Below are 22,488 nucleotides of genomic sequence, written 5' to 3'. Positions count from 1 at the left end.
AACAGAGACTTGCTAAACAACGAAAAAGAAAGTCTGAAGAGGAGATGAGGTGTAGACATGGAGAAGCTCTGAGACAAGAGCAGGAGAAAGCTCAACAGCGACAGCTGTCCAACCAGTCTGTGGCTCATTACCAGACTGAGCAAATAAAGGAGCTGAAGCAGTTGAGAGAGAGAGAGAGAGAGCAAGAGAAGGAAGAGAGAGATAAACTCAGGTACTTTGATGAGTTGCACGCACAGGGGCAAAGAAATCAGGCTGAGCAAAAAGCCGAGTCAAAGAAAAGCTATCTGAAATCTCGACTGGAGGATATCTCCAGTAGAAACCTTCACAAAGAAAGGGAGGCACAGGAACAGAATATGTTGGAGAAAGAAAGAAAACGTGTTCAGTGTGACATAGAAGAAAAGCTGCAGCAAAGAAAAGATTACCAAGCAGAAAAGTTCAGAAAGCGCCAGATACCAATAGAAATTGCAACGGTAAAATTGGCAGACAGACTGAAGAAGCAGGCCGCCGCTGGAGTACTGAGAGAGGACCCAACATTTTCTAAAGAAGTGGCTGAGCAAGTTACTAAAGTGGCAGACCAGCAGAGGGAAAAGGAGAAAAGGGATGCCATGCTCAAGTCTATTTCTTCTCACAGAGAGGCAAAGATACAGGAGAATGAGCAGAAGTTGAAGGCAGAGAAGAAGAGCAACCTGGAGTGGTTTCAGGCCAAGAAAGTATCTGACAGGTTGTTTCTAGAAGAACGAAAACGAAAGGCTCAAAAAACCAGAGAAAATAACATCAAGTGTCGATACTCCAATGTTGCCCTGATGGCCAATAAACGTGCCTGTGCTGAGCAGCTGAAAAGGCAGGAACATGACGCTGCAGTGAAGAATGCAGAGCAGGCTGCTGAGAGGCAGTGTGAACTTCACAAGGCAGCAGAGGATTCCCGAAATGGTTCACATCTTTTAGCTGCAAGCACAACAGGGCATGGTTTGTTTGTAAATGGGGAGGAGCCCGACTGCTCTGCCAAAAACACTGGTGAGCCTTTGCCAAGATGTACCACTGACCAAACCCGTTTTATGAAACGGTACCAGGAGCGCAAAAGCCTGCAGCTCAGCAAGGTTAATATGGACCCCACCTGTCTACCCTCAATTTCCGGAGCAGCGAAGCCGAACTTCACTGCAAAGGGGTCAGTTGGAGGACATGTGGAGTGGTCCAACTACTGTGCTAAAGGTACAGAAAATTCATTCATTTACCAAGCCTGGCCCACCAGGCAGCACCAGGTATGCAACAAGATGAAGCTTGTAAGGGCATGGACAAATAAGCTCCCGACCCACCTGCCATCCATTCCTAACCAGGTACGCAACAAGCTGCAGAATGTAAATGAAGGGGCAGATAAGCTCCATCTGCAGCTGCCATGCCTGCCAACCATTTCCAAAGGTTAGGTAATTAACCAAAAAACAGAACAGAAAAACACACACAAAATTAAACACACAAGCAAAAAAAACCAAAACAACAAAGAATAAAAAACAAACAAAAACATACATATATGATGTATGGAGTAACATTTTTTATTTAACGCCCCATAAACTGTATTCATGTAATATCAAAAGTGAAGCGTGTAGTTTGAAAATACCAGTGAGCAAGAGAGAATAAATTTATAAAAAATAAATTTAAATATGGTTTATCTGTCTTGCTTGTCCAAGTATGTGAGCAAAAAGGCAAACAGTGTTATTTTTGAATGAAATCAAGAAATGTCATGTTAGTTTCTTTGTCATATTTCCTTGTCAGCATTAGGACAGTGGTTTGTATTCAGTATTGTCAGGTCTATGTTGCTTTCTGCAGGACAACACTGAAATGCAATTGACTTTTCACTGTGTTTTCTGTGTCTTTGTGATTTGATTTTAATGTGGAATTGAAAATTCATCTCACAGTGAAAAAGTATTCATTCAGTAATTATTGACAAAACGCAAAATAACTGTACCTTTAACCTGTTTTTCATTGAATTATGACAGTAAATGCATACATACAAAGTAAACACAAAAGACAAAAAATGTATTTACTTTATGTGTTAAAATAGGCATTTTAAATCTATAACATGCAAGTGTGAACTACTAGGCCATATTTAGGTTTTTTATTTTTAGTTGAGTACCTAAAATTGAATTTTTATGTTAAACCAAGCCATGGATGAGTGCATAATTTTTTGAAATTTATTTTTTTCAAATGCAATGCAAACAGTATTAAAGCCTCCTACCTATATTAAGTCTAGTCAGTTTAAGAGTGATAGGTTCTCATCCTGTGTTTTCAGTTCAGATCAGATCAACTCTGGGATTCCATCAAAATATAGCTCTAGTCTGTAATAAATATATAACTAATACATTATGCAATAACCATGTAAATAAATGAACTAAAAAATGATGAAATAATTGAATAAATAAGTAAACCTCAACTCATTTTTACGAAACATATAGGCTGCCTCTGTAAATTACCGTTAAATTTTGGTCAACTTAGTCCTGAGATAAAAAGTCCTTGTTAGTTTTAGTCATATTTAGTCGACCTCACCCTTTTTATTTTTAGAACTAAATCTCTGGACATATTAGTCTTGTCTTAGTCACAGAAAACCGAAAACATTTTAGTTTAGTTTTAGTCAAGACTAAGAATGAGCATTTTATTCAAACTTCAGCTAACTCCTTTCCAAGTAAGATTTCATCCAACTGATTTTCACAATTAAGTTGGAAAGATGTAACAACATTAGCAAATCCAATACAATCTAACTCTTGCAGTATGAGTCAATCAGAAAGTAACCAGAAAAAAGAGAGTCCTTCGCAATCAAAAAGAGCATTGAGGGTCTCATGTACCGACATGGATCTCCGTTTTCCTGTGTCCAGCGTATTATTCAGGAACAGCCTCTCACCCTCAATCAGAGCCAGAGCAAGTACCTCCGCCCATAGCCTATATATTTAAATAACATGTCCAGATCTGTGAGTTTAATTCACAACAAAATAATAGTAATATAATAGCCATGGAAAAGTGAGCAACAATTTTTCTTAAAACGCACCGCGCGGCACTTTTTAAAAATTGTAGGCTACAACAAAAAAGGCAGTGCAGTGCGCCTTGCATTTTGCAACATGGAAAAAGCGCTCTGTCTGATCGGGGTCTTACAGATGCTAACTAATTAAATGTGACAGCAGTTACTGAGCTTGATAACTTGGAGAGGCAGGGGGTTGACTGAAATGACAGTTATACTGGTACTTACACTAAGTCAGCAGTCTTATAACTCTGGGATTCCATCAAAATATAGCTCTAGTCTGTAATAAATATATAACTAATACATTATGCAATAACCATGTAAATAAATGAACTAAAAAATGATGAAATAATTGAATAAATAAGTAAACCTCAACTCATTTTTACGAAACATATAGGCTGCCTCTGTAAATTACCGTTAAATTTTGGTCAACTTAGTCCTGAGATAAAAAGTCCTTGTTAGTTTTAGTCATATTTAGTTGACCTCACCCTTTTTATTTTTAAAACTAAATCTGTATTAAGAGAGATAAAGGGAGAACCAAAAACTGGATAACAGTTCCATCATAGATGTAAAGTCCCTGCTGAAGAGATGAAAGTGCACACACTCTGCACATACTCTAGGGTGTAGAACAATGTGGTACCCTACACACAACGTGCTAAGCATTTCCAGGTTTATTGAAGACCATTTATCAAAGATCATTTCTATCATTCTTTTTACATGAGGACACCCATGGACTTTAGAAGTAGTATTGGGCCTGAATAGTATCTACCTCTACAGATGTTAACCGATTTGGGCATATTTTGATGGGTTGGTATCAGCCTAAATAAAGCCAATCAAAATCTGCTCCTTTCTGAAATATACAATGCCGAGTTTTTTTCTCCTCTGCCTGCTAGTGTTTCGAAAGCGATCAAAGCCCAATACACAGTCACTGTAGTTACGCACCCAAACACAGGAAAACCGACTTGGACTGTAAAAACATGCTTTGGGTCACATTTATGTGCATTTAGTGCAAGTAAAATGTGCCATGCGTAGACAGTTGGATTGGTTAAAATAGGAGCGTATCTGTTCCATCAGATGTGTGTGAGCCAGATGAGTGAAAAATGCTGCTTAAATGCTTTCTGTGAGGACATGCAGTAAGAATGTGTGAATGAGAAAAAATATTTAGGCATATAGATGTAAGGGACTTTGATTTCTTATGTCCAAGTTGGCAAAATGCATAGATTCGCTAAACACTAATGAAGCTGTTATGTGTTTTCTCTTTAGCCAGAGCTGACTGTAGCTTCCCAGCCAAAGGTTGTTTATGAGGGCTGAACCTCCACTCTGTAACACTGCTGTAAAAACACACGTGAACTGAGTGTTTCTGTAGTCCCAACAGACTGATACATATTCCTTAGTTAAACATGCTGATCGCATAATGTCACTATAAGGAGTCACATTCTTACAATTAAACCTTCGTTCATGTCACATCAATAATTTAAGCTTATGAATTCAATTCATTAGTTTTGAATCAGAACTTTCATTATTTGCACCTAGTGACTCCTAAAAAATAAGTTGTGTTATATTTGGTCCCTTCAGCATTTATTTCAGTATGGAAGAGACATACTATATTTATTAAACATTTGTTTGAATTAAATTATTGAATTGGATCCGGTAGCAACAGATTCCCATTAAAAATTTGGTAAAAAACAAGTCCATAGGTTGTCTGTACAAGCAGCATTTTATGACCCATAGTTACATTTTCTTGTCAGGCAACCTCTAGCAGCCATAGTAATTTGGATTGGAGCAGAGGAGGGAGTCATGTCGCTGACTGCCAGAGATATGCTGCTCTGGGTCCTACCTGAGAGACAAGTGATTTACGTGGTCGTTTAGGTTGGAGGAATTTCCTTTTGCGTTTTATGTGGCTCGTAATAAAAAACAGATCCACTAGATGCCTGGGTAAGGCGGCGTGTGTGAGTCCACACTTTGCCAATTATATTTTTCAACAAAATTTTTTTATCACTTTCCTTATCATTGCCAGATAGGGCGTTTTTTTACATTTTCGTCAATATTTGGCCTTGGCGGAGGTATGTACTCTATTGAGTGCCATTCTAGTTTTAGAATGCTTCAATATGGAAAACTTGAGGGAAGTACACCTAAGTCCATGTACACTGTGTACATGTATATAACTGAACCTTTCTTCCTTGGTGGATTAAAACACTGTTTCATTTGCTTGTTTAATTTTTGAACCATGATGATGAAGGTCCAGTAGACCTGCTGCCGTAGAGGTGCTATTTTCGGTGCCATCCCTATGGGCTGCGTCATAGAGTAGGGGCAAATGACCTTTATGGTTGTTCAGGTTGGAACTTGTTGTTCCCATTATTAAAGGACTCAGATCAGGATCAACTGTTGATGGTTCAGACCTAGTCCTCCATATTTTTGTTTTTCATTCAAGGCCTCCAGTCAGTGCTGTCCAATACAACAGCATCACAAACTTCAGCCTCAAAAGTGACACCAGTCTTGAATCCACACCTCCATTCTAAGTATCTTTCCATTAATTTGAATTCACATTATGAAATCAGACTTGTAGTATTGTTCCAGGATTTATTGTTCATTTTGTAATAGATACTAGCATCCTTAGAACTTGTCTTTTGTTCATTGTTTGGTATTCTAACCTGTTAGTGTCATGGGCTCTTTTGGTAATATGTGCAGCTCTCCACTCTCACCCCTCTGTCCTCTTTCTCCCACTCTCTCCCTCATCCTCTTCATATCACCTCTGTGTCTCTCTCTGAATTAATTAGTAAATCAGTAGATTAAATAAAACTGCATGTTGAGAATGATGACTGTTCTCCTCAGCAAATTAAATACAGTGAACACACACATGCACATAACGTAGGCATTCAAGCTTCGTATTTCTTTAAGTTATACTTTCCTACCCTTACTTATTTTCCTGCCGTCTGGTCCAGAATAGCAGGCATTGTATGCGAGGGAGTTAAGAGTGAGAGAGAAAGAGGCAGTGAAGGGTGGAAAGAGGAGGGCAGGAGAGAGGAAAAAAGCTGATGCACAGTGTGTTTTGTGTGTGTGTTTGCTGGACATGTTCAGGAGTTGCCTGTTCAGGTCATCTTGTGGAGGTAAATGTATTTCTGCCATGAGAGGAAACTAAGAGCCCTCCACACACACACACACACACACACACACACACACACACACACACACACACACACACACACACACACACACACACACACACACACACACACACACACACACACACACACACACAAAAGAGAGGAGACAGGCATTGTTGGTGCAAATATTCAAATAAATCACTGTAAATTGAATATCTTCCTTCCTTAGCCTTTTGTTGGTCTGACAAAACAATGCAATTTGAAGACGTGAACTTGAGTCCTCATGACATCCAGTGTTCAGTTAGATTCAAAGGCTCTAAATCATAGTTTAGTGGTTGGTCCACCACTTTGGTTCAGACTGAAATATTTCACCAACCATTGGATGGTTTGCCATGATATTTTGTACAAATGTTCATGGTCCCCAGAGGATTAATCCTAAAGGCTTTCGCTTTTTTTCGCATTCAGCCTCAGCCGTAATTTTTGTTTTCTGCTAATTATCAAATACGGACAATTACCAAACACAAATATGGTTAACATTATACCTGTTGAACATCACCATGTTAGCACTGTATCTGTAAGCATCTCAGCATGCTGATGAGAGCATTTATCTCAAAGCACTTTTGTGCCTAAGTACAGTCTCACACAGCTACTAGCATGGTTGAAGACCATTTTACTCCATTTTTACTACTTTATGACTTCTTAAAGCATAAGAAGTATCTATTTTTTACTAAAGAATTGTCATGTTAATCAATAATGAAAATAATAATTTGTTGCGGTCCTTGTGGCATCAAATGTCTGGTCAGATTCAGAAGCTTTAAATGATCACTTAGATTATTTTAGGCAATTTTTCCTGTACAGCTACTCATATTTAGATATTTAACAATTGAAAATAATATTTTACTGTTATAGAAATTGTTTTTAGGAAACCATGTTTTTATCTCTCAAAGTTAGATATAGTTTTTGTATATCTTTACTATATCTTAGTAAAGTTTCATTTTGGTGCTGAAATTGAAAAAAATTAAATCAAACAGTACTTACACCATCATTGATATGATGATGGTCAATTCCTGCTTGTCGTGTTTAGGTGAGGTCACAAATTTGATTTGCCCAGCGCATTTGGAAGAAACAGATACAGACCATACAGACTTATTTCTATCAAGGTGCCCAAAGCAAGGTACCTAACATCCCCACTGCATTGGAGCTGCTCAGTTGCAGATTGTGCGTACACAGCTCCCAGGGCTGGAAGTTTACATCTGTGAGAGTGAATCAAAGTGTTACTGATATAAAAGGGTGTATAAAACAAAATTAGGCTTGAGAGCCAGAAGGAGAGTACGATGGAGAAAGTGATCAAGAGAGACAGGAAATGGGATTAATAGTGACAGAAAAAAAGACAGATGAATGAATCAGACAGAGAGTGGGATGGAAGGAAAAAAACACAAAGAGAAAGAGAGACAAAAGGGATCTGAAAGACAGAAATCGAGAGGAGGAGACAAAGTGAATGAAAGACCTTGAGAGGGATACAGTGAATGAGAGAGCGAGAGATGGAGTGAATGGGAGAGAGGATAAGGGTGGAGGTGTTAGCTGGACCACGTAAAATCATCTTGTGCCAGAATTTTTTCACAGCGCTGGCACAGCTGAAACTGAAATCAAACGGAGCGTGAAAAGCCAGCCAGACTGTAGTGCCTCCCGAAAATACTGAATTTTATTGTTTTTATCACAATTTTTTTTTCTAATTGAATATAAGATAGTATACCATTGAAAGGGGGACAAAATGTCTCGACTGATATTCACAGAAGATGAAAAGGTCTAACACTTTTAAAAAGTATTCTTCTATCACAAGTCAGCTGATATTTTAACTGTGATTGGCTATCACCAGTCTCAGTCTGTTTAAGAGTTTGTTCTTGGCTGGATGACATTGCATCTGTTCATGTCTAAGTAAATCATTCTTTAACCTACACTCTTCCATGAGTCAAAACTGACCCGCATTAAAATTAGTAATAAAAACAGCACACAGTATCTTAATCTATATAATTTTGGACCAAATAATTATTTGAATTCCACACAAGGCTTACTGAAGAGTTGTAGTAACATATTTTAAAAGAAAACTGTAAAAAAAAGTATTTGTGATGAACCACCCATTTCTGGCTGAGATCATTGCGCACTGCCATTTTGCATTTTACACAATTGTTTACTTTAACATCTCTCTTACTTGGGCAGATCTGACATTCTTTTCAATTGACCCAGTTTGCTTCTTGCTTGCGGCTTGGGTTGTGGATTTTTGCCACCCCATACCTCTCTGTTGCTTCAATGAACTGGGTTGATAGTTGATGGTAGCCTTCCAGTTGACTTCTCACGTGTGGACAACCACAATCCCGATGATGATGACACAGTTAATTTAGTGAAAGTCTAACATCACTCTACTGCCACAGCAACTACAGTAGTAGTTAACTGCCACTTAGCTATTAAGTTTGCTAGTAGGCTAATATGACCGTAATAGTAGATAATCTTTATCACAGTTGTTATCAAGGTATTTAAAACAGATATCAATTTATTGATACAATTTTTTTTATGAAATACCAAAAAATATAGACAATACATACACATATCAAATGTAAAATAGTCTTGCTGTGTAAAGTAATGTTGCTGAGTGCTAATGCTACACCTGGCAGAAATAACTGACATGGATGAAAAGTTCTTGTAAATTTTCATAGGAAATACATACAGCTAAATAGGAAAGTTGGGCTACTGATAAAAAAAACTTTATTTTCTGAAAAAGTAAAAGAGGTAAGTAAAAAAATTTAAAAACACGATTTTTAAGGAATACTTGGAATATAACAGCTAAGAGTTGAGTGCAATAAACACTTTTATAGCGTGTCCTGAGATGAATGAACTGAAATGACTGAAAAGTGGCTCTCTGCGCTGTGCTCTGAGTGATTCAGATGGAATCACTGATGGACTCTTTTCTCAGTCACACACACAAAGAACACACCTATAAATAGAATAGAAAAATGATTAGAATCACTCTATAACCTCAAGCGCTTTTCATAATAGCATGACAGATCTTACGGAAACCTTGGCATCAAAGAAATACAATTTAAAAGGGTGATTTTGTGAAAGTTTAATGGATTGTTTTGTTTAAACTGTTGGTTCCTTGTCTTACGATCATCACCAACTGGAGGTCAAAGTTTGCCTACCAAGTGAAATCCTCTGTTTTTACAATGGAAAGACACACTGTAACAACATGAAAAATAAAAGATGTCGACATGGAGGAGGAATATAGAGAAGAAGAGAGGATGGATTGATGGAAGAGAGAGAGAGAAAGAGGAGGAGTGATATGGGTGTGCTGACTCACTCTGACCCTTCTCCCTGCTTCACCAGTGGCATCATGGGTATTTATACATTAGCGTAGGCTGTTCAGCCCCCTTATATAAGCCCTTACACACACAAACACACACGTGCACACACACACACACACACATACAAAGGAGGGGTTGCCCAAGTTGAATGGTGTGCTTCGTTCAGATTATTGACTTTTTTTCTTCTTGCTTTCTTTTCTTTATCATCTTTCTCTTCTTCTTCTTGTGATCCTCCTGTTGCATCGGCTTCTTCTTTGAGTCTTCCACCCCGCTCATCAGGGTGTTTCCTCTTCACTCAGACAGTAGAAAGAGCAAGAAACAGAAACAACAACAGTTGTCTAGCTCGCCAGACCTCTCTCCAGTCTGTTTAAACGCTGTGCCAGCTCTACCAGGCCGTAGTCAGTGAGAATATCTGAGGGTCATAGCAGTCAATGTGAAAATCAGATTGCCATCTATGTCTCAATTACCCTTCAAACAACTTTCGGTCAGAAAGTAACCAGGCTCTCACATCAAATATACATGTGCAACGCTGCACAGAGCAGGTCCATTATTCTCAATGGAAGGCATGGCTGGCCTCAACTGAGCACACCATCCTGATTTTCAACCAGTTTTGTTCCCAAAACCCATCTCATGTCATCATTGGACAGACTCAAATTTTGTGTCGATATTGTCAAAGCCAAGCAGGAAAACGATATGAAAATAGTTACATCAAACACTCATTCGTCACGACATCATTTGGCTATGTTTAATACTTGAACAGTGCTGAATCAGACTTTCTTAGTCATTCTTCCCACAGTAAGTGGATTTGTAAGTGCATTTACCTGTTTTAAAGCACATTTTCAATTTGTATATAAAAAAACACTTTAATTTAAAAAAAAGTCACAGACATTTCTATACTGGGCTGAGGTCAAAAGGTTTGCGTATCAAAACAAACAAAATGTAACAGTGCAATGGATACAGACTAAATAAATCATGATGTACATGAAACATCTGACTTAATTGTCCCCTGAAGCTTATGCTCTGAAGAATCAAAAAATTGCAGCAGGCGAAAACATCAAATCTGGAACGATGGCATGACATTCCTCATATTAATACATGAGGCAAACATGAATGCCATATTTCCATCAAATTTCCTACATTGTTATCCACCATTTGAGGATTGACTGCCTCTATTTTAATTACGTCATCTTATTGTGTTCTCTTCTTCTGCAATGCTTTAATGGCAGCCACTAATAGCCACCTATTAGTGGTATCAGCTTATTATCTCAATGCACGCAACTCTTAATATTTGTAAGTTCAAGCAGGCTCTGGTGATAACAAATGCTGTGTAAATTGTTGTGTTGACACTTAAGTGTAGTCACAGTTGTGCTCAGGTCTAGTACATCCAATCATAAGTTGCCTTCAACAGATAAGTATAACTCTGGCCTTAGTTAGTCTTAGTTTTTGACAGTCATTATCCAGTCAGCCACTGAGATGTGATTTAGATAGTTAGATACTCCATTAGTCATTGTTTTTTTGTTACTTCAGACAGTCACTGGCCAAACAGAAACTCAGTGAGGTTCACTAGGTATTCAACCGGGGAACACTGTGTGTCTGTGTGCGCAAATGAATTTCTATAGGTGATGTGCTGCTACAGCTATAGATACATAAATATGAATAACGAGAGAGCCATGTGTTGTAGCACTGTAACTGGCTGCTGAATCTGGGACGTCACTGTACAGCATGTCACTGCGTCTCGTGTGCACAGACACATGCACATACAAACAAACGCACAAGCACACACATTGGCAGCTCATTAGAGGAAAAAGATGTGTACAGCATCAGTGTTCTGTCAACATTTCACAAACAGAATATACTGGGACACGGAGGAGAGGAGAGGAAAGCAGAGAAGAGGAGAAAAAGCTGTTAGCAAAGAGTTCTAGGGAAAGGAGTTGAGGGGGGGAAGGAAGGTTTAGGAAATGAAAAGTGGGGGGTTAGTAAAAAGAATATAAAGGATTTTCAAAATAATACACTGCCTTATAACTTAAATAAAAAAACATTGCTCCATTACCATTCAAAAGGTTCAGTTTGTATTGGAGTTAATATTAATAAAACAATGGCATAATGTAAGTTGTTTGCAGTTCCGTGCTTTTAAAATTTTGAATAAACCATTTTCTTTGGAGAAAAGTAGCATGTCATCCGTGTCAGATGATAGACTCTTACTGTAATGTAAGAGGTAGACACTCTCTTTTTGAAAAATGCTCATTATGGGGGGGGGGGGGGGTTGTTCATAGACATATGACAGGAAGAGGAGGGTTTGAGGTGTGGTCCTGCTAAATTAACTCCATTTAAATGATGTGGGGTCAAGCTTGCCTGGATACCACAGTAGATTGATTTTTAGAAAAAAAAGTCAAAAACAAAGTGTTTGGGTTGAACAGAAGCTATAAGTTATGAAGACAGCTCGACATTGCCTCTTCATAAAATATCATCTACTATTGTGAATTTAAAAATGAGGACATAAAAAGGTGTTTCTTGATCAGTGGTGGAATGTGGAGTGTAGTAAGTTTATTGAAGTAATGTACTTAAGTAGAATGTTGAGGTCCCTGTTCTTGACTTAAGCATTTCCATTTTATACCACTCAATACTGAAGTTGTATGTTGTAGTGGCGCCACTACATTTCAGAGGAAAACATAATGGTTTGTCCTCCTCTACATTTATCTGATGGCTATAGTTAGTTACTTTTCAAATAAAGATTTTCCATAGAAAACAATGCAGTGTTTAAGGTTAAACCACATGCCTCACAAAAAAGCAGTATCTACTTTGGGCCCCATGTTACACATTTCATTTCAATAATTCTTCAAGGCCCAACGAGGTAAAATGATCTACTTTTTTATAAACAAAACACAAATATTAAAGAAAAGTACAAACAATGAAACAGATCTGTGTATGAGAACTTTGTTTTTTCTTCTTTCCTGCCCCATTAATCATCTCAAGACCCCCCCAGATTTATCATGTGACCTTTTGGGGGAGCCTGTCCCCCAGGTTTGGAAACACTGGACTAAACTACCAAACTGCATATAAAGTAGTTAAAACTGTAGCTCCACCTGCTACAACGACAGTAAAATGCTACTCCTGCATTGATGCATCAGTATTAGCAATCTAATAATTTCTTTTATAATGTAACACTCACAGGTCAGTGATTTTACTTCTGAGACTTTAAGTACGTTCAGCTAATAATACGTTTGTGCTTTTACTGGTGGGATTTTGAATGAAGGACTTTTACTTGTAAGTGACTATTTTTATACTGTCGTATTCGTCCTTTTACTGAAGTAAAGCATCTAAATACGTCTTCCACCACTGATAGTCACTAGTTACTTCGAAGATTAGTAATTTACATACAAATGGTTGGGTGGGGGGTGGTTAGCGGGGTCATATTGTTGGATACTATACAATTCTATTTTAATGACAGATCTGTGTCTGTCTCTGTGTGTGCATGCGTGTGTGTGTGTGTGTGTGTTTGTGTTTTGGTTAGGGATTTGGCAGTAGCAATACTCCAAAAGAGCAGCTGCCTTGAGGCAATATGTGCACACAGCTCTCACCATTTCTATCTCTACCTCTATCCATCCACCCTCACTCTGTGTATTCAATCTGTGATATCATTGGAATGAGTGGGTGGTCTGTGTGTGTGTGTGTGTGTGTGTGTGTGTGTGTGTGTGTGTGTGTGTGTGTGTGTGTGTGTGTGTGTGTGTGTGTGTGTGTGTGTGTGGTATCGTCACTTGGTATCGTGAGTGGGTGGTGTGACCAAAGAGAGGATAGTGCGTGGGAGTGAAGTACTACTGGGATTCACATGATTTATGTGTGTGTGTTGGAAATAAAGTGTTTGCGTTAATTATAACTCCTCTCTGTAGGGTTGACAACAGAATAGAATTAAATAGAATATGATAGAATATCTGGTCTCCAGATATATACATGAGACAGTAGAGGAGACCACTGACAATGAAAATATCATGTTAACATTTTTTGGATGTGGTAAAATATAAACTTTCGATATTTTGATCTACCAATCACTGATCTGAACTCTGATATTAACAGTGCATCAGAAAAGAGTGCAGAGAGAAAAAAACTCAGTCTATGCTTGTTTAAAACTGTGATTATGAAATTCTTTGCCTGTCAGTGGAGCTGACAGGGTTAAGATGACAGGCTGGCTACGCATTGAAGCTTTCACATGTTTCTGCATAGCTGATTGTTACCAACCTGAAAAGTGGAGCCCTGTTATGCTTTTCATCTCATTTAGATTCTGATCGTGCAGGATTTTGTTGATCTTTCATGTGTGTTGATGTGTATATTTATTTTCAACTAATCTGTGCCTAGGAAAAAAAAAAATTGAACCTTAAACACGGGAAATTCTATTAACAGTAAGTAATTTTGGTACATACTGCAACATAAATATGAAGTTACATTTTAAATAACATTGTAGACATTTTAGAAGCTGCTCTTATCCGCAGTGGCTGACAGTGAGTCAACGGTGCAGAGTAGGGGCGACAGTAAGAGTGTGTGGGTGTTAAGAGAGAAGCACAGCATCCCTCTGTACATTTACCCCACCCCTAAAGCTTTTCATAGGTTAAGTAAGTGCTGCATCTAACGGCTCAGAGACAGCAAAATAATTCAGCTGTCATCAAGCTGCAAAATTTAAAATTGTACTTTGACATTTTAAAGCAAAGTCTACAAAGTCAGCTAGTAGTCCAGTGTGTACAATAAGTCATTGTATGATGTGATGTACATAGGGGTGGGAACATATTCAATGTCACTATACATGTACAGAGTAATTTCCACATGTACCAGATGTTTTGGAATCTGTCTTCACACTAGTCAGCTATGACCATGAGGAAGTTCACCTCTTATTTTGTGCAACTCATTCACATCAGATACAGTGCTGCTTGACTTCATCATGATCAAGTACAGTGTGATTCCCTTTAACATTGAAGAAAATTACTTCTTATACAGACAGTATATTGCAAATTATCTGATTAAAAATTTATGAAAGTAGCTGAGTCAGGCCTACTGCCGATGCATATCAGTGAACTTGGCTTTTTTCTGTCAGTGGCTCAAGCCCATACATGGCTGCCAGACTAGTAGCGCTCAAACTGGCTTGGGCCAGGTGTCACTATCAGACCAGTGTACTTGGTCAGATACTAGTACTTCATTCATCAGGATTGTGGCTTGAGTCTAACAACCAGGCCAGGATTTAGGTGTGGGAAGGGCTCATTTTAAAAGTATTGAATAAATGTCTGAAATACCTTGAATACATGTGCTCATTGGTCAAAGGTAAATAAAGGATTAGAGATTTTCTGAGTTACCTAGATTACTGGACAACGTATTTTGTACACAGGTCTACAGTGTGTAAACATTTTTACCATGGCGAATGTTGATACATTTTCTCTCTCTCTTTGTTTCCACAGTGTGCTGTTTCGTGGTTCACAAACGTTGCCATGAGTTTGTCACTTTCTCCTGCCCAGGAGCTGATAAAGGACCTGCATCAGATGTGAGTAAAAAATAAATTAGTCATTGGAACTGAGACACAGAGAGAGACACAGAAACTGCACAGACATTTCCGGCTCATGAGCCCCCATCACCTGTCACCACCCATCTTACGGTAGAGCAGCCTCCATCATTTTCGCTCTTCTTGTTTTCCTTTGCTTGCTTTGACAGTTATACTGTACAATCAAACGCCCACGCACAAGAATTTCTCTAGCATTTACATTTGATAGACTCAATAGTGTAGAAGTTAAATACAGAAACGTAGCACCCAAAGCTGCCCAGTGCAACCAATATTGGGAAACAACTGAAATTATTTTACATTGTGTTGATGGAGAATAGGATGAGACAGGTTAAGGAAGGATCAAGGATCAAAAAATATTTTGAGGTGGCTATGGGCAGTATTTTCATGTCAACAACAGATCACACGACTACTTGTATGTGAAAGAGGTTACTCGTATATGAAGCCGCAGAGAATTATCACCCGACTGTGTAGTTTCCCTTAGCTCTACAAAGCTTTGCAGTGTCTTTCAGCTGCCTACTGCAGCTGTTTTTAGCTACAACACTCTGATAAACCAGTTGAACGCTACCTGCTCAGCAACGAACGGCAGATTGACAAAGTTACATATTACAGCATTTAGCTGAACGGAGAGGTTGTATTTTGGTCTTAGCTTCTTCAGGTCACATGACTGCAAATGAATGCTAATTTTTCTCCATGTCTGCTGGATATATAAATAATCAACTCTTCCAAGAAGTTCGCCATTGCAACTTAAAGCGTGATAACATGTTAGTGTTGTGCTTACAGCTTGTGCTTGCTCCCCCAAACTGGACAAAAAAATCACATATTGCAGGTAAAACTAATGTATCTACTGTTCTAAATAGTGGGGTCAATCTCGGTATAAATTTCAATCAGGCTGGGACAGAATTTTATTGGTTTCTCTTCATGAGGCAAACTATAAAATGTAACCTTTTATTGATCCACTCATGGGTCCTAAAGTAGCACCCATCTTTATCTAACTGCTGTCTAAGTTCACTCATGTTGCTCTTGTTTGCCCTCTCCAAGGTTTAAATTACTTGTCTCTGATGTTCCCCTTATCAACTCTAGAGGATCTTGAACATTAGAAAAACATCTGCACGCTACAACAAGATCAGAAACATGTTTACTCAGCTTCACACATCGTGTTCCAGTGCTGCATTTAAGCCATGTAACAGTTCACATCAGTTGACATCAAATGAAACAATAATACCCCTATGCACTAATTTATACAAATACTGAACACTGCTCTCTTCATTTTCTCATCGCGCCTACAACAGGAAGTGCTTTTAAGTGGTACTTTTATCATAAGCACATCTGCCCTCTCAAGTTGCTAAGGAGAATAGTGTCTTTTCTCTGATTTATATTCTTAAAATGCAACTCTATTCTCTACTCTATTCTTTCAAAAGGGACAAAATTTAGTTGCCTTACCCCTCTTAAGAGCACTCTCAGGATGCCTACTTCATCCTCTCAAAAACCCACGGGTCTTTAAGCTCCTTACCTCCCTCTGGAGTGCCCTTTCAATCTGACAAGTAGACCTAGTGATCCGCCTCCAGAGGAAATTCTGGTGTTTGCCGTTTGGCTTCCTGAGGTGTAGTCTGTATATCTGATAAGGCTCTGCAGTCTTTCCTGTCATCTCATTATATTCTATGTCTATTTATCTGTCTAACAACTACCTAATTTTTGTCTTCTTTCACCACACTGCTTCCTGCTCACTTTTGCACAAATAACTACTTCTTTGACTGTTTTAGTCAGGACCATAAATTGCCCAGGCTAGGTTCCCAAATACATGCTAGAGCTTCTCTAAAACCATTTCTTTAAGTTTTTCTTCCAGTAATATCTAAGAATTGTTAGAAAGGCCGGAGAAGTACTTAAAAATTAGAAGTTAAGGAATTTATTATCATTTATTGAAATGTATTATTTAGGGCTGCTACTAACAGTCCAAAACCCAAATATATTCAGTTTAAGATCATGCACAACAAAGAAATGCATCAAATTCTCACATTGAGAGCGTGGAGCCAGCAAATATTCTGCATTGTTGCTTAAAAACATTGATTAATCTATTATCAAAATAGTTGCAGATTCATTTTCAGTTGATCAATAAATCGACTAATCATCGCAGCTCTAGTATGACTTCTGTTTTGATCTTGAGAACAATGAAGTTGCACATGTATTAGCTGATTGGCAGCTGTTTCATCACCTGCTTCACCATCATTGGCTCATTCACAGCTGCATAGAACATAACATCCAGTCACATTCATGCAGGTGTAGAATGCAGATATTATAACCTGAATCCTCTCACTATCACCCTCATCAAACCTCATAAAAACATTGTTCCAAGGCTCTAAAAGTGGTGAAAAATGCCACAGGTCATCCTTAAATGCTTTTAGTAGTTGTCAAAGAGGAATTAAGATTAGGTTGATCCCGTCATGCTTTACGACAAAATTTGGTTTGAAGGCCCTAACCAGATTTCTGTTTCCTTTGCTGCCCAATTGCAGTTTTAGAACTTTATGCTCAATCAGAAATAGGCTGGTTTAAACAGCTTTGTTGCTTGTTTTTTTAATCCTTTCCCTACTTTGAAAGTTCTTCAGAGGCCTTCTACTTGACTTTTTGAAACCAACATGCCAACCTGTTTCTTCATCAGTCACTTCAAATGTCATTCTATTTCCCTCCTCGTTTCCTTACACTTGTCTATATTTCTATATTTGGCATACATTTAACTCTCCCCTCCCTGACTCTCTCTTGCACATTCTCTTTCTCCACCATCCCTCTGTCCATATCTAACTCTGGTCTGTACATCCTCTATTTAAATGCCACTCCACCCAGGGGGCCCCTGCTCTTAATAACGGGGCCTCTCCAACCCCCGCCATGTCATTTCCTTAATGAGTTCATGGCCTTACGACCTTGGTTCCTGCACAGTGGGAATGTAGGGTAGCTCTGCTCCAAACTAGCTTCTCATTTAAATTATAGCAGACAGAAAGATAGGTAGCCTCATCTTATGATTATAGAAGGAAGGAAGAAGGGAAGGAGGTTCCTAAAGCAAAGATTTTTAACACCAGGGTTTTCAGCTAGTCATGTCATTCCTTGAATATCAGGAACTTTGTAATATATACATATTTGAGACAGAAATATAATCAGGGATTTGATTAATTCTCAGCAGAAGTCGGGAGATATCACAGATATGTACAAATTTGCCTCATTGCAATATCACCAAATCAAGAGGAAATTTCATTATTTAATCATAAAGTTGCTCGGACTTCGTGCTCAGACTTCTGGTGTCATGAAACATTATGGAACACTTGGATTTAGTTTTTCTAATAACGCTGTCAGATTTGTGCAGCTTGACACACTGTTTTCACCCACGCACACCTGCACAGAAATGGCTTTTTGAACTTGAAACGCTGAGAGCAGAACATTTTCAGCAGTCATCAGTTGTTATTTTCAGCTTGATCATGCACCATGTTCAGGTGTCCTGGACGGTTTTATATGTCAGATAGTTTATTACAACAATGAATGCTGAAGCAGATTCATACTGTGCTTAGTTTCAGCTAAGTTGTGTTTTTCTTCGTACTTTGGTGTGCTTTTTCTCAAGATTATGGAAATCTTCCTTTGGTTATATTTTTCTGAATATTTTCTGATCCAAATTAAAAAATAATCATTAGTTGCAGCCCTATGTCAGTGCTTGAACAGGATTCATCCATGTCAGAATAAAATTACTCCTCCCTGAGAACTCGAAGGTGATAATGTTAGGTGAGTTCTTTGTGGGTCACATACATCAAGTAACAGCTAAGCAGGAGATGATAGATGATGCTATAGAGGAAGAAGCAGTGTGCAGAAAGATTTATTCTGTATAATCATTAATATTGTCTCGCCGTCTGTAGTAATCAGCCCACCACTCCCATTTTACCTCCTGCCAGTCCCTCAGTCTCTCCTCCTCTCTCTGTCAGCTATGTATATTTAAAAGGAGAAGTCAATTATAGATCTGGGTTAATAGAATGGGTTCCCTGTGGGCGAGGTCAAGGGATAAGATCCTCTAATGAAACCTACATTTCAGGCCCACAGCCCACTAATGGTATGGAATCCATTGTGTGTCTGTGTGTAGTGTTTGTGCGTATGTACAAGGATAGCACTGCTTCCAGCTAGTTTAACAAATAATGTAAAAAAAAAGAACCAGGAAGATATTTAGATTGATCCTAATTAAGGATTTGTTTATATACAACCAGTCATGGAATTCCCGGAATGTCATGTAATTTATATATTGTATAGACAGAGGTGTCAAAGGATTTATTCATTTGGAAAGAAAAAGAAATTATGTTACAGACTGGGAGTGAATGATATTTTTGACCATAGTAGAAATCTGATTTAGTCATGAAACATCGTCGAGAACCTTCAGTAGCTGCAGGTTTTCTCCTCACACTATCAGATTTGTACAACTTAATTGTTAAAATGTGTTTTTGTGCTGCTTCTATTTATCTGACTCTTAAAGTCTCTCATTGAAAATGTAGAAATTGAGTAATAACATTAAAGATTTTTAATGGATTATTTATTTGCCGAGGAAATTTCTGCATCAAAATGCCTTTCATTAGAATTTTGAAGGTGTCAAATATGATAGCTAATTACAGAACTGTAATCCAAGTAAACAGTGAAATTTATGAAATTTGTGGTGCAACTGGCAGCAGCTATGGGCTCACAACAGCCTATTAAACAATACATAAAACAGATGAAAGTTGTGCAAAAAAGCGCAGCGACAAACCTTTACTTTAACTCAGGTTTTACTGAAGTCAGAAATGTCACTAGCCTCTCTGAATGCAAGGATCAAAACCTATAATGTGAACAGTTTACAAAAGCATTGTACTCAAAAAATAACAACAACATTCTTTACAGACTCTGCCTCCATTGAGGAGAATGGGAAACAACCAAACTGCTAACTCATTTTCCTCATAAGGACCAGAGCTATTGATATGATGGCAAGTATCAGTTCATGGACAACCCTCACTTAAACAGTTTGCAAGATGACAGTGTCCCACGAGGACTGATAGAGTTGATGTACGATGTCCTGTTTGTTGAAAGAGTGCTATTCTCTCTCTCTCCATACTGTCATGTTGTGTGCAGTGGATTGTCTTGCTTTCCCAGAAAAAGCCACAACTTGCACATCTCCTACTGTCAGTCTGCTTAGATATTCCTCCTGACCCGCTTTTTCTTCCCTTAAATTCCTCTGCCTCCCGATATCCACCTACAGAATGCAACACTAGTTGGCACACACACACACACACACACACACACACACACACACACACACACACACACACACACACACACACACACACACACACACACACACACACACACACACACAAACTCAGGCACATTGCATACATTGCATACATTTTGCATACACTCATACACATTTCTGCACATACATAAACACTCACTGACAGTCCATATATAGAGAAATAATGTATGAACATACAATAACATATGTTCTAACTGGCAGACATTATTTTTCTTTATGTTCAGTTTATACAGTTCAGCTAACCTGCATGTCTCTGGACTGTGAGAGGAGACTGAAGCACAGGCATGGGGAGAACAGACTCCCCACTGAAGAACCGAGCTAGGTTCAAACCCAGTGACAGTGTGAGCCTGTGCTTACAGCCAACTTTGAAATATTCCCTTCTCATTGGCCACAAATTGGCCATATTTCACCCTTTCTTCATTTTTAGAAAAACATTCAGAATAAACTTTCAGTTCCGAGCTGATCTCAGTTTACATCTCATGCAAGGATGTGGTGACACCCCAGGTCCTTTTCAAACTTGTAAACGGGGTTTTAGGGTGAAGAGTATATAGACTTGCACCAAAAAACTGCACCAAAACCACGAGGTAACTTTTGAGAGAGGAGGAGGTCAGACGAAGTGATGGAGAAATCGCGATTAGTATATGGAGGGAGGGAAGAGGGAGAGGAATTACATTCAGGGTGTGGAGATGAAGTCCCCACCCTAAGCCCTCGCTTCACTCAGTTCTTCCCTCTGTTGTTATCACTCTGTCATTCTTCACTGCTCCCGTGATGCCATTACTCCGCTCCTTTTTCCAAAACTGATAGCTTTGCATATCTCCTTCAATCAACAAGAAATCCTTTCAGTAGCCTCTCACACATAAACACTTAAACATTCCCACAGGAAGAATTGCAAGCCTGAGGGGGATAAACACGATGGCATTGTATTTGTTTTATTGATCAGGACAGAAAAAGCAGCTACTGCAGCTTCTGTTAAGTTACATTTGACTTTTTTCTAGAAAAGTGAGTGTGCAGTCTTATTGAATCAGAGTGGGTGGGAAGATGTTAAAATATAATTTGAATGTTTGCTCAATTGACTTTGGTGCATTTCAGGAAATACACTGATTTTTTTGATTAACTTTAACATGAGGGATGTGATTAGTTTAACTTTTCAGCATCCTTTATTTAGTCTGCTGAGGTGCTTTTCATTAAGGCTTGTATCAAGCTTGTGGCTTGTATCATCACATAGTATGAAATAAACTAATTATACAGCGGAGCACTTAAATCTGTGGTTGCAAAAGGTGAAGACAGTCAAAGAGCTTACTTCTCAGAATACAGCTGTTGTGTTGTAAAGCTTTACAGCAATCTTTAATCCTGGTAATTGTAGGGACAAATACGGCTAGTGTCCGGCTACCTGGCTACTATGCTACTTGATTTTTCTGCTAAAGTTCAGGAGTTAAGTTATTAGGGCCTGAAAAAAATTGTCTATGTACAGACTTGTCCTGTTTGGATGTGTAACTTGATTTCCAAGTGGTGCATTCAGATAACTGAAATTACCCATATACACTGCTCCAATGCTGCACATTTTGCTTCTGCTTTTTTTTTTTCTTTTTGTTTCTTTTGTTGGGTTTTTCTGGGAGGTAATTTTCCTTTCTTTTTCCTTTTTTTTATGCTACAAAGAAAAAAAGTTAGACTGCACTTAATATATGTGGGGGCTCAAGAAAAAAGATAAAATGAAAGAAATAAATGTCATAACGATAAAGTTAAAATAAGTAGGAAAATGCAAATAACCCGGACCCCAACTGTCTGGTGATTTGAGACACAGCGGTTTTATGATGACTTTCCTCTGTACAGTAGAGGGACGGTGTGCGATACTTTTTGATGTTTGTCACTGTAGAAATGTCAGGAAGGCAGTGAGCACTAAATCGGGAAGAGTGAGTGGACTGAAGACAAAATCAATAAAGTAAAAAAAAAAGACTGTGAGTCAAGACCCTGTCTGTCTGCCTGTCACACAGCGTCATGAATGACATGACAACATGTGTGTGTCTCTGCGTGTGGGACGTTGACTGATGATGTTGGCAGGGAAAATAATTGACAGTAGACTGTTAAGCCAAAACAAAAGAAAAGCAGAGAGTGAGACAAAGCACAGTGAAAAGAAAAAAGTCAAAACAGTATGTCTCAGCACTGACTAATGGATGGCCACTGTT

At 38.5% G+C, this 22,488-nt stretch overlaps 1 protein-coding gene across 1 annotated transcript in view; it reads left to right on the top strand.

Moving 5' to 3' along the window:
* prkcbb (protein kinase C, beta b) overlaps positions 1-22,488 on the top strand; it is an 83,518-nt gene that overhangs the window by 19,166 nt on the left and 41,864 nt on the right. The window contains exon 3 of the mRNA XM_040123721.1: positions 14,903-14,985. Within this exon, the coding sequence (XP_039979655.1) occupies positions 14,903-14,985 (83 nt within the window). The remainder of the gene's footprint in view (positions 1-14,902; positions 14,986-22,488) is intronic.

This window comes from Xiphias gladius, chromosome 3 (assembly GCF_016859285.1).
Source record: "Xiphias gladius isolate SHS-SW01 ecotype Sanya breed wild chromosome 3, ASM1685928v1, whole genome shotgun sequence".
NCBI classification, from domain to species: domain Eukaryota; kingdom Metazoa; phylum Chordata; class Actinopteri; order Istiophoriformes; family Xiphiidae; genus Xiphias; species Xiphias gladius.
This window is presented reverse-complemented; position numbering and strand designations above follow the sequence as displayed.